Source organism: Girardinichthys multiradiatus, chromosome 23 (genome assembly GCF_021462225.1).
Source record: "Girardinichthys multiradiatus isolate DD_20200921_A chromosome 23, DD_fGirMul_XY1, whole genome shotgun sequence".
Lineage (NCBI taxonomy): Eukaryota > Metazoa > Chordata > Actinopteri > Cyprinodontiformes > Goodeidae > Girardinichthys > Girardinichthys multiradiatus.
The window spans coordinates 14,571,485-14,584,985 of record NC_061815.1 but is presented as its reverse complement, the minus strand read 5'-3'; the positions used below and the strand labels follow the sequence as shown (position 1 = coordinate 14,584,985).

General features: G+C 40.4%; 1 protein-coding gene across 1 annotated transcript; it reads right to left on the bottom strand.

Annotated features, from left to right (window-relative positions):
* Positions 1 to 485: 485 nt before the first annotated feature.
* On the bottom strand, positions 486 to 13,167 carry apool (apolipoprotein O-like). The gene is made up of 11 exons (XM_047354372.1): positions 13,106 to 13,167; positions 10,866 to 10,964; positions 10,656 to 10,781; positions 10,129 to 10,183; positions 8,568 to 8,666; positions 4,021 to 4,112; positions 3,825 to 3,935; positions 2,590 to 2,806; positions 2,239 to 2,469; positions 1,885 to 2,028; positions 486 to 1,162 (listed from the first exon to the last, which is right to left on the bottom strand). The coding sequence occupies exons 1-11, from the start codon at positions 13,115 to 13,117 to the stop codon at positions 1,074 to 1,076; spliced, it is 1,275 nt and encodes a 424-aa protein (XP_047210328.1). The 5' UTR covers positions 13,118 to 13,167; the 3' UTR covers positions 486 to 1,073.
* Between the last annotated feature and the right edge of the window lie 334 nt (positions 13,168 to 13,501).

The following is a 13,501-nucleotide window of genomic DNA, read 5'->3' as shown; positions in this document are numbered from 1 at the left end:
ACTACCATGTTTCACAGTGGAAATGATGTTTTCAAAGTTACGTGTTTCCGCTCTGTAAGAGGTTTTACATGTAGGCCAGAAAGTTACATTTTGGACTTATCTGACCCAATCGCATTTTTCCAGGTTTGCCGTGTCCTTTATGTGCCTTGTGGCAAACTGCAAAGACGATTCAATCGTGGCTCTCTGTATGCCACGCTTCCGTAAAGGTGAAGATTGTGCAGTGTACAACTAATAGTTGTACGTTTAACACATTGTCTCACCTAAGCTGTGGATCTCTGCAGCTCCTCCAGAGTTACCATGGCCTCTTGGCAGCTTCTCTGATTATCACCCTCTCTGCCCAGCCTGTTAGTGTAGGTGGGTGACCAGTGTTCACTAATATTCTCTAAAAAATTACCTCTTAAGCCTTTAGCTGCATTTACACTAAGATTAGGTTACACATCCATGACTTCTGAAGGCAAATCCAGCACAAGAAGTTAGCAGTGTTGTACAGCTTCGCTCAGTCTGGAGCACATTTATTTGCTAAGAACAAAATATTTTTTGTATTCATAAATCTGTTAAATACATGTACATACAATCATGTTTTGAGATGACCAAACACAAATTCACAAAAAATAAACATTTATTCTGAGTTCCTTTACAAGAGGTTTTGTGATTTAACAAAATGGAGCAGAACAAGTCCTCCTTGTAGTCATCATCAGCACATCAGAGAAATAATATTTAAATCATCAACAAAGTTGGCTAGATTACAATAAATATGCATAATTGATGGTGGAAAACTGAGCATAACAGCCAGAAACATTTAGATTGACGCAAACAGAAACTTCTACAGTCTGCCAATTCTTATTAAATTGTGGGTGTTTTTTTCCAGGTTTCTTTTGTACGAGTACCGAAATTCATTATAATGCAACACCGTTGCTAACTTATCTGGATGTTTTCTGTGGAAATGTGGGCAGACATAAATGAGAGTGAAAATGTTGATCAACATCTTTCTAAGAGTCCTTGCTTGCAGAGTCCTGTGAGTGGGATGAGATGTGAGACGGCAGTGTGGGAATGAAGTCTGTCCTGTAGCTCTCTCAGCTGCGCGTGCTGTACAGGTCCTCATCCTCAGGGCTGGCCTGGCCGAAGTCCATGAGAGTGGGGTCTGGCTTGAAACCAGAGCCCTCTGGAGGGAAACATGGGAAATGACAGATTAACTCAGTCACAAGCACAAAAACACTGGTGAATTTTAGTGATTATTCTGAGAAGAGCTAAACATAGAAGAGTCAACCCGCAGCATCCTGCAAGCTCATCTTTCATCGTACGTGACTAAGCAAATAATGTTGCTAACGTGGGTGTTGACTGTTAAAAACACCCAGATTCACACAATATGTCCTCTTTGTCGGCAAAGAGGCATGGCAAAAAGCAAACGTTTAAATTGTTTTCGGTAACTAGATCAGATTTCCATCAGTGTTATTTTTGACCAAGGCAAAATAATGGAAATAAAGTAAAGTACCGGTAAATAAGATTACGTTTTCACTTAGTCTATGTGTTTATGAGTTAATGCACTTAATGAGTTTTAGACATGAAAGAAGGTCAGATAAGATCTTAAAGTCAAAATAAAACAGACTGCAAAAGGTTTCTGAGCAATTATTGTGTCAGGGGGCTATATACAAACGCATGCAAGACTTTTTGGATTTTCACTAACAGTTTTTTTCTTATTTTATTGAAAGCATGTGTCATTTTCCTTCCACTGCACAATTTATTTGTCTATGACATAAATTCCCCCCAAAACACTGAAGATGGTTGCTATAACAGAACAAAATGTGGGAATGTTTAAGAGGCCCTTTTGCAAGACATTTTTGAAGCCATTTAGGCCACAGATCCAAATCAGGGTGTTAAGAGCACCTTCTCTGTTTTCCGCTGCAGGTTGTTGAGGAGGCTGGTGAGGAGATGGCAGCGTGACGGCGGTTGAGGTTGGTTTCTCCTCGACAGCAGGAAGTGATTGCTCCTCAGCTGGCTTAGATTCAGCAACTGGTTCAACAACAGGTACTGTGCAGGACGCAGAATGCAAGAATTGTAAGTTTGCCTTTAAATGAACAGAAGTGGATGCTGACTAAACATGAGTAGTGTTTTTTTTTATACTGGTATACGTTAATAAAGGTCACTGGTGCCAGTAAAACTGAAAGCAGAAGGTTTTAATTGTGAAATTTTAAGTCATCTTCGGAAACAACAGGAGCTAAAAGCTTAGTTTTTTCTAACCTGATGGGATGTCTCCTTCAGAAGAAGGTCTGGCCTCATCTGCAGAGATGGCTGCAGCAGACTTGTCCTGGACGGGCTCCAGTTCCAAACTCTCTATTGGACCGGCTGGCGTTGTGTCAAAGGAAACATCGTCTGAGGCTTGTTTTTCATCTGAGGCCTCCTCATTCTCTACCGTTTCTTCCGAGGAACGAGACGGCTCTGTTTGTACTGGATCAGAATCTGTTGAAGAACCTGGACAGAAAGAGAAAAAAAAAAAACATCACCACTGCCAGCAGACGTTCCTGTGTGACTGAGTGTAAAAAACAGACGGAAACAGACACAAGAGGAGACAGGGATCAATAGTCATAATACCTGCGCCTGTCTCTTTAGGAGATATTGCTGTGACCGCTACTGATGACTCTTCTTCTGTAGTGACAGTGACAACCGGCTCGTCAGAAACAGGAACAGACTCGGCTGATTCCACTTCTGTCTCCAAAATGGCAAAGCTCTTAGCTGAGGTGTCTGATGTGGAACTGTTGGCTGAGGCCTCCTCAGTCAGTGTAGACTCTGGACCTGGTTCTGAAGAAACCTGATAGTAGGACAGAGAAGGAACATATCAAGACTTTATATCACGAACCAATATTTTTAGGATTTTATACTACAGGCTTACAGAAAAGCTGCCAATGACAAAAAACGTCTACTAAAACACATGGACCACATTAGCTCCACAGAGTTAAAAGGGTTTATCTATAACACCACTACCAGTGTCATCTATCATGCCGGTTTATGAGGAACAAGACATAAAATATAGTTAACAAAAAACATGTTTGGGGTTTAAAAAGCCATCCAGGAGACTCGGCAAAAAACACAGAAGGGCTGGTTCCAGAGCTGATGATGGAAACGGGGATTAATTAATGATACAGTTTAATAAAAATACAACAGGGAAGTGTAAAACAAAACACTGACATGTCTTGGACACAAACCTTTGAGACTTAAAGTTCTGTACCAGCAGAACCAATAAAGAAAGAGCGCAAATATCCCAAGAGCTAAATGAGACTTCAAGTTAATGTAACTATAATATCAAATATATTAATAATTAATATGAATTATCTTTATAATCATAGAAATGGTGAGATTATGAGTATATGTACGTTAATGTTGTCAAGGCAGCCTTTCATAAACCACAAACTGTGGTAGCTTTATAAATGATATAAACATTGTAGTTCATAGATGTTAAAAAATAACGAGGGGAGACAGAAAAAAACAATGAGACGAACTGGCAGCGCATGAGCTCAACTGGAAATTAGAATTTTAATTCTGAGAACAGAAAATAACTCTGACATATAGGCACAAAAAACACATCCCAAAAATGTATTATTTTAAAAGGGCAAAGTGCAAGAAATGGAATATAAACCGCAGCTGATGATGACACACAGGGGATTTTTGTTCTGAGCAACACATGTAGAAGGGAACCCGACTAGTGGGAAGCAAGTTGTTCTTTTAAAGGTTAAATCAGACTTTCTAGTTAAGTCACGCGAACTAAAACACCTTGCTTTAACCAACATGTTTCTGGTGCACACGTTTAGTCACATAAATGATTTTTACACCTGCAGCTGTGAACCAGCGATCTCTCTGGCAACAGGTTCCTTGGTGGTGAGCAGTGACGACACTGCAGCGCTGCTCCACCGCCCTGCAGCATGCACCTTCTTTCCTGTCACCTTCAGAAAATAAAGGACAACAGAGGCAGTAGATCCAAAAATAGCATCAACCAGATCTCGGCACTGAAAAACAAACAAGCGATACCTTAAGCAATGACACTGCTTGGGCTGGGTAGCACACCGATGCCCCGGCACTCATCAGGCCCAAAGGAACCGCTAGCCTCTTGAAATGAGAGCCTGGAACAAAGTTTTTCATCACACGTAAAAGGGAATCATATTAGGTTCTTAAAGGGCAGCGCCTAATTACTGATTTCATTTTGACTGAGTTCAACAAAGCAGTGTAGAAGGCTAACACCTTGTTTTTCACAACCTTCCTCCACACATCCTGTCTGAAATTAGCCTGCATATGTTGGGACACCTTTCAGGGATGGAAACTTCATTAAAGTCAGGAATTTACATTTAAACAGCTCTCTTATTTAAATAACTTCCCTCTGGGGAGAAATCAAGACAAACATGATTTTATGGGTGAAAGCTAAAATAGGAACATGAACCGGTGGCATGTGTGCCAACATGAAAAACATCTGTTACAAATGTAAGGTCACACAGGCGGCTCCTCTGGTTGAACGACAGGAACTGAAAAATGTTAGATGGTCAAAGTAGAAAACAATGAAAACAACATTTATAGTTAGGAGTTTCCAGGTGGCGAATATGGCTTTAAATCTAAATTCTTTAAAAGCAGAATGTTCTTTCATTACACTTTAGATGTTAATACGATTTTATCATCTAAAGAGTTTAGTGTTTAACTTTTACACGTTTTGTCATGTTACAAACACAAATCTCAAAGGTCTGTGCCAATGTTTGAGACATTTTGGCACCAGCTTTGCACATCTACAAATGTGTTGCATATTCTTCGCATCTCTGAAAAACATTTTTCAAGTCTTGCCACAGATTCTCGGCTAGATTTAGGTCTTGGCTTTGACGGCGCCGAATATGCTTTGATCTAAACCGCTGCAGCTCTGATTGAATGTTTAGAGCCATCGTCGCCCGGAAGCTAACCTCTGTTTCAGACTCAAGTAGCCTCCGACAGGATTGCTCTGTATTTAGCTTCATCTGTCTCCCCTCAACTGTGACCAGTCCCCTTGTCCCTGACAAAGGAAAAGCATCCCCACACCATGATCCTGCCACTGCCATGTTTCACAGTGGGTGCAGATATCATATTAAAGAGGGGATGATTAGATATGGAAGCCACACTTTTCACAACGGTCTGTGTAAAAATTGTAGGAAACAATGTTACAATCGCATCAAATCCCAATTTTATTTATTGAGATTCGCTGGTGAAATGGGACAAAACGTAAAACGGTTCCAGGGGTATGAATACTTTGATAAGGCAGAGCAATCTGCAAGGTTAGGAATTAAAATACAAGCAAGAAACAGTTATTAAGTATTGCAACTGGTGCTGGGAAAACGCCTACATAAAAAAAAAAATCTTGTTCTTTCCGTTGGAAGCACAACTAGATGCTTTCACCAGCTGTAGTACTGAAAGTACCAACCCTTTGAAGGGACACAACAAAGATCACTTCATTAGGGGTGGATGCTGGCTTTAATGAGAATGATAACTATAACCCTGTAGTTATAAAGGGGGGGAAGATAGATGGATGGATGGATGGATGGATGTACAACTGTTAGTCCCACGGTGCAGTAAAAGCTTGTTGCTGACATTCACCATCATAGTTTTCAGGTTATTTTATAAATGCCAATTAATGACTCCGTTTATAAACGATGTCAGGCTATTTTTAAATTATTCAATAATTGGTTGATATATTTGCTCAGTCTTTGCACGCTTTGACACTCCAACTAGCAGAAGGACTACACACCCACCTCGGCCGGAGGTGCAGCACCAGCCCCTCGTCCCTCAGCTGCACCAAGTGACCATTATAAGGAAGATCAACATCGACAAGGCTGCAGGTCCAGACATGGCGTCAGGTCTGATACTAAAATCACGTGCTGACCAACTTGCAGAGTTTTCTTTAGACATCTTCAACCCCTCCCTGCAGCTTTCCATGGTCCCTGCCTGCCTGCAGTCCTCCACTATTGTGCCTGTGCCCGAAAAAAATCAACCATCACTTGCCGTAATGATTACCATCCTGTTGTTCTGACCCCGGTCATCATGAAGTGCTTTGAATGGATCCTCCTGAAGTACATCAAGGACCCTGTCCCTGCTGGCCTGGACAGCCTGCAGTTCACCTACAGGGAGACTCGCTCCACAGAGGATGTTGTCTCGTTAGCACTTCACTCGGCCCGGACTCATCTGCAGCACGTTAACATCTATGTTAATGTGTGGACTTCAGCTGAACCTTCAACATCGTCCTTCTTGACATGCTGGCCATGAAGCGCCACGACCATGGTTCATCTGCACCACGTTGCTCCTGGATCAGTGACTTCCTCACCAACAGGCCCCAGGTGGTGAGGATAGGGAAACCCACATCTGGCCCACTGATCCTCAACACCGACACTCCGCAGTTCTCAGCCCTGCCCTCTTCACCCTATTTACACACGACTCTGCTTTTCACAAAACAGACTTGGTTGTGAAGTTTGCAGATGACACCACTGTGGTGGGTCTCATATCCAACAACGATGAGACCCACTACAGACAGGAGGTCCACAATCTGACTCAGTGGTGCTTCAGGAACAACCTCATCCTGAACACCAGCAAGACCAAGGAAGTGATAGTGGACTACAGGAGGTCCAGGAAGACTGAACACGCTCCTCTCTGCATACAGGGGGAGGTGGTGGAGCGTGTAGACAGCATAAAGTTCCTGGACATTCATATCTCCTCTGACCTCTCCAGGACTGAGAACACCTCCGACCTGGTAAAGAAGGTCCAACAACGGCTCTTCTTTCTCAGACAGCTGAAACGGACTGGACTCTCTACTCAGCTGCTCACAAACGTTTACAGAGCCACAAGTGAAAGCATCCTGTGCCTCAGTGTGGTATGGGAGCTGCACGGCACAGGAGAGGAAGGACTTCGTACGGGTGGTGAGGACAGAACAGGGGATTACTCGGTATATGCAGCACGAGTCCCACTTCCGTCAGGAAAACGATTTGGGAACATCACATGAAAAACAAATAGACTCAGAAACAGTTTCTGTCCCACAGCAGTGAAGGCAATCGTCCCCCTGCAGGCAGACACTAAACATCCCTGCTGACAATCAAACAAACCACCAGCCCATCTCAGACTGTTTCAGCACAAGCTGCACTTTATGTAAAAACTAAATACTACATGCCACATTTATGTTCTCTTTTTCTATAAGTGTTTTTAAATAAGTGTCTATAACCTACATGTGTATCCTTTGAGCCGGGTCTCAGCTAAATTTCATTATGGTGATATAATGATAATAAGGAATCTTGAAATAGAAGCCGTATGCATAACTCCTGGTCTGCAATGTAACAGGCATTCACAAACACACGCTGCTGTTTTAAACCGACTTTACAAAGAAGTCTGTTTTTTATTGTTCTCTGTGGAAGATCAGAATTCAAATCAGGGAGGATGAAACATTTCCTGAAAAAAAGACGTTTTAAGTGAGGCGCCAAGGTGACTCTGGCTGTGAAGGAGCATTTGACAATAAGCTTTTGCACTAGCTCTGATCTAACAAAAACATTGGTAGCAAAAAAAAAAAACTAGTAGAGAAAAAGCCTGTTTTATCCTGTGAAGTATAGTTTAATAACTTAGAACGTCTGTCTTCAACAAGTTCAAAATGAAAAATGAATGGCTGCTTTGAAGACGAAGCCAAGTTCTGTGATCAGTACAGAAAAGGGCACAATAAAAGGAATGCTGAAAACTCCCTATAGATCCAGATCTGGAAAAAATAATGAAAACAAAGCCAGGAAGCCTTCTCCATACATTTAAACACTGTGCACGAACCCTCAGCATATATAGTGATCATATTCTGGAATACTTGGAAATGCAACAATACAGGGCAGCTTAAACAAAGAAGGGTTTCTACACGTTCTACATTTTAAAAGTCCAAACTCATCCAAACTCAATTTTTTTAACAGACTTGGGTTTTCTTGTCTGTATGTTAAACACATTTGAAAACAGCACTATGTGGAAGTTGACTACTAGCATTTTGGTAAAGGGCTATTTAACTTTGTGATTTGGTTTCTTAGATCAGATATACTCCAGATTATGTCTTAATAAAACAGATTATTTAAATCACAATCCTGTGATCTCTCATACTTTTATTCTCTTAGTATATTTTTTATCAAGTAGCAGTTTCCAAGGTATCTAAACTAGACCTACACCGAGAGGGTAAAGAGGCCTAAAAAGCAGTAAGATGGCCCTTTCTTGGTTTCGAGTGAGTGAGTTTATCTTGAGTTTTCAGAAAATCATTACATAAACAAAGCACTAAGCTAAAGATAAAAGTAGGCATTTGTATATAAAATGATGTCCAAAACAACTTTTTTTTTTTTTTTTTTTAGGGAAATCAGATCTTTTTCTGGAACAGAAAATAAATTCCGTAAAATCTATAGTTTTTTTTTCCATTTTCAATTTTCATTCTCCAGACCAGGGAAAATGATATAAGCTTTTCAAGACTATGTAGGGACCTTACCATATAACCATTAACTACTGATAATATAATATATTCTCTACATTTTAAGTATGTGTGGTACAGAAACAAGGAACCACCTTACCTTTCCGTGCCAAGAACATGCCCAGCAGGCCAGCCAGGGTGATGGTGCCAAATCTGGGCAGAAAACCTGGAGGAGGGTCTATCAAGTAGTAATATACGTCTAGAAAACAGGAAACAGAAAAATAACGAAAAGGAGATCCATTCAGCTACATCAACATACTGTGGCACACACATTATTTAGCCACACAGGAAATTAGGGTTCATTGACAAAATATACAATGATAAAACCAGAACAATTTAAACAGCTCAACAAAACTAATATTTCAGATGGTTTCTCCAAATGAAATACAAAACGCAACTTTAAATGCATCTTTAGTAGTTAGTACAGCTCCCCTTTGATATCATGAACTGCTTCTGGCAGTGTTCCTGAGGAACGTGGGTGGAGGCCTCCAGGCAACTGTGATGGCCCATTGAGTAGTTTCAAGAACCTCTTCTGAATCCAGCCTTGGTGGACTTTTTTATGTTAGGGATAATTGTCCTGTTGGAAGGTCAAATTTTCATCAACGACTTCCTGAGATATCAGTAAAACCACGTTGCCCTCCACTTGCTGCACCACCGAGCCACCGTCATGCCTCCCTGTAAGCATGGTGCTCTTCTCAATTAATGCTTCTTCCTCCAGACATACTGCTGATCTACAGGCCTGAAAAGGTCTGGTTTTGGTTGATTGCTCTGCAGAACAGTCCCAAAAGCTCTTTGGCTTAATATAGCTGCAATCAAACTGGAGCTGCCTTTTCTTGTGCTTTAAAATAACATATTTTTGAATAGAATTTTGGGTCAGCAGTGGTCTACGTCTTGGAGTTCATGCAGGGGCCCTTCAGCGTTTAGTATGTGCCTCACTGTGGAAGACAGCAAGTCTTGCTGGAGGTAAATTACAGTCAGTCAAGGTTGTTGAGGACTTGCTTCTTCAAGAATCTGATGGTGGCCTCCTTATGCCACGTCCAGGTGGCATAGCCACTGATCCTTTAAATTTACAAGTTATGCTTCCGACTGTATCTCTGAGAACCCTTTTGTATATTTTGTCTTGTTTGTGCACGAAAATGATCTCTTCTCTGGATGTTTTGGAGAATTCTTCTGGCCTAGCCACATTAAGCAACACAATAAGCTCTTTACTGGTTGCATCAGGTGGCCCAGAGACCACACCTGATTTGCACATGTGTGCTCTTATAAAGACTTCTACTCAGGAGTTTGAATACCATTGACAGTGCAGTAGTCACTTAAATACAATTCTCATTATATTAGCTTAATTTATATATTTAAACTGTAATTAGTTTATTTATTGCAAGCATCGGAACATATTTAAATTTTGCCAGAAAACTTAATTTGCAGGAAAACTGTATGGTGACATCCTGGAAAACACTCCATCCCTTTGATTTTTAACACTCAACTAATTTACTAAACTTAGACTGAGTCGAAAAACTCTTGTTTTGTTCACCAAATTGAACCTTTACACAAGTACTTCAACACACCCAGACATGACTACATGTTCAAATGATTTATTACAAATGAGAGGACACAAAAAAACAGTCTGTAATCGAAGCACTGTGCACCTATTGTTAACTTACCCTCTCCAGCATGGTAAAGATTAACACCTCCCCTTTTTACAGAGACACAGGCACCCTGTTTAGAGAAAACAACAGACCTGAAACCACTATAAAAAGCCATCATGAATACAGAATGGAAACAGACAGATATTAGTCAGGATTGGGTTTTTTATTTTCAGCTTTTTCACAGAACAAACTAAAATCTTCCCACTGTTAACACTGCAGCCATTAGGTTAACTGCAAAAAGAGCACTATTTCCTGTCAAACTCCTGATCTGCTCTGCAAACATCATACCTGCACTAAGCACTTGCAGCTTCGTGGGATGTTGCTCTAACCGCAACCCAGAGGAACAAAAAAAAAAATCAAGGCTAGAAAAAAAAAGACTGCAGGTGCCAAATAAGCGCCTCCTTACTATCTGAGCTTCATCTAACACTTATTCGTGACATCTAAAAGACTACGTTGCATTCACGGAAAGAGCTGCACATGTTGTCTGTTACTGAACTTAGCTAGTGTGCTGCCACAGAAACAAAACTGCAAAACTGAAATACCTTTACAGCTTGGAGCGACGGCAAAACGCTCTCTCTGCTTGTAGTAAACCCTCTCTCAATAAGTCCTGGACTCTCTTGAGCAAACTTAGCTGGAGCCGCCGCTGACGGCGGTGTGTAGATGTTCAGCTGTAGACACAGGCAGGGTCAGGGTGAGTTAGGACAAAGAGAATAAGTGACACTACCTTTGGTGACGCTGCTGGGCAGCCGTACCCGGTCTCGAGAAACCAGCCCGTCTGTGGGCGCTTCCTTCACAGTGTATACCCGGATGGAGGCTATTCCCAGCACTGTTGGGACGGCCACCATCACCACCTGGAGGGGGATAGAGAAGAAAAAACATTTTTAAATGCAGTACTGATGCCTAATGCAGCAAAAGTTACTACAAACAGGCGGAAATCAGTGAAAGACAGACGCCTGTGATGTCTCAGTGGAAAAGGAAAGGGGAAAGATTGGGGGCTGCTGTGACAGAGGGGCCCAAACATTTCCTCCAATCAGAAGCAAGCTACAAAGCCAACACTCTGCACATGCTCAGTGGGATTCAATCTAACTCATGAAAGATGACAAGACCAAAAGGAGTGATGGTCACAATTTATAAGCTATATTAGAAATTAAACAACCTTTTCTTTTGTCTGAGTAGCTGATTTTGTTTCTTGGTACACAAAACCTGAGTGTGATTCCATGAATCCTTAAAAAGAAAAGAGGGCAGAAGAACTTCATACTTTGAACTTTAAGGCTGTGCTAGGGCAACTGCTCTTTGTGAAATGATGGTGCAAAGAAGAAAACATCAAAACAAGCTGTGAACTTTGATCAACTGGCACATCCATTGTACTGCAGGCTAGTTTCCCCTTTGTGGGTGTTTTCTAGGTCAGCTGCAGTATGAAAGTTGCTTTTTTCATCAGCATTTTCTTTCTGATGTATAATTTTTCGCATCAATAAAATTGAAAGTCAAACCAATTTTATACCGATGGGAAAAATGCTCCAAATGTGTTTTTATTGTGGATGATGTTCTGCAGTTTGTGCAACACTGTTTTAGATCCAGAGGCGAAAAGCATTTGACCAGCCCCCTTGTTTTACATCTTCTTGCAAGGAATTACTTCCGCAATGTCTATAATAAAGGGAATTATATTAGTTTGTAATGTGTAAGTGTAAAATTACATATTAAAACAGCTGTTTTTACCAACACACTTGTTCTGGTATATGTGCTCTTTAAAAAGGATAAGCCTGTTACCGTTATCAAGGTGTACAATAGTTTTAAAGACTAAAGAAAAAATAAATAAAACTACAGTAATTCTCCATCACATAGTTCCTGCCATTATAGGTCTGTTCAGTAAGATGCCAGAGAAAAGGTCTGACTGTTTGGGAGCCTATATCAACACAGTTCTGCCCCTTCCCCACATGTTGCTGTGCACTGCCGACAGCTATGGGGTCAAAACTAAATAAGCTCACACATCCCCTAATAAGTTAATGCCTTTTTTTTAATTATTTTACCAGCAGCAGGGAAACTTGTCGCTCTTCTATTTTAAGTTAAGGCGATAATATAACGTTGAACTCGATATTTTTGAGTATATCTATTTAAATGTGTGTGTGCGTGGATATGTCTACGAACAGACATATGCCTGTAATTATGTGTATGTAAACTGCAATAAAAACGTTTTAAATAAGGAGTAATTTACATGACAGCCATTTATTGTAACTTAATTCCTCAAATGTTTGTTTGGATTCCCATAAAAGACCATTTCTGTACTAAAAACAAAGTTTAGAGACTTTTATCCTATTAGTAAAAACATTTAGACAATTATGTGGAATAACTCTATTTTTGTTTCTTAAAAATAATTAAGATCAGTGCATTTAAAGAAGTATGTGAGCTGAAGCTAGAAATCTACATACAGTAGATCATGTTATAAATCTGGTCTAAAGGAGCGTATATTAACTAATATGCAACCATGATGTTACGTTGGTTTATGTATTTGGAAGAGCAGTCTGTTTTTTCATTAGATTTAAAGCTAACTTGCAGTCCATTAATGTAAACATACATGTATTGTGATCGTTTAAAGCACTGACGTCACAGAGTGGAGATAAAAACAAATGTAATCAACTGTTTTTAGCCATTTAGCACAAGCCCTACGCTTATTACAGGTGTTCATAATTTTACCATGTGTTCATAAACCGGGATATAAAGTTAGCAACAGATAACTATCAGGTTTTACCAGCTGTCACAGATGTCTGAGAGGGCTCTAATGTTAGAACATCATCCGCTTAAACTGAGAATTATCAAGCGAAGCTCGGTTAGCGTCGGAGTTTTAGCCCAGCACTAACACCTGGGATGAGGCAGTCATTTAAAAAGCAAATGGAAAGCCCAGTGAGATATTGCTATATGAGATGCCACAAGCATTCATTGAAAACACCCTGACAAACCACCAAAAACTTCCAAATAGGGTATATTAAACTTTCACCTTGGCCGCCATGACAGCGATTCTTCCTCTTCTTCGTCCCAGGAGAACCTACGCTGCTTTAAGATAGTCAGCTACTGCCATCTAACGGACTGAGGCTGCACCTGCAGTTTGGGTGGGAAATCTTGTTTTCTAGCATAGGATGTTGAACGATACAATGTACCTATTATTTCATTGGCAAGTTTATTTATTATTTATTTCAATGATTTAATATAAAAAGTAAAACCCTTATGTTATATACATTCTTTACACTCAAACTGATGCATTTCAAGCATTTATTTCTGTTAATTTAGACGATTTTAGCTTATGGCTAATGAAACTCCAAAATTCAGTTTCTCAGAAGATTAGAATATAGAGCCAAGAAACAAACATAATTTGCTGTTATTGTCTGCACAAACA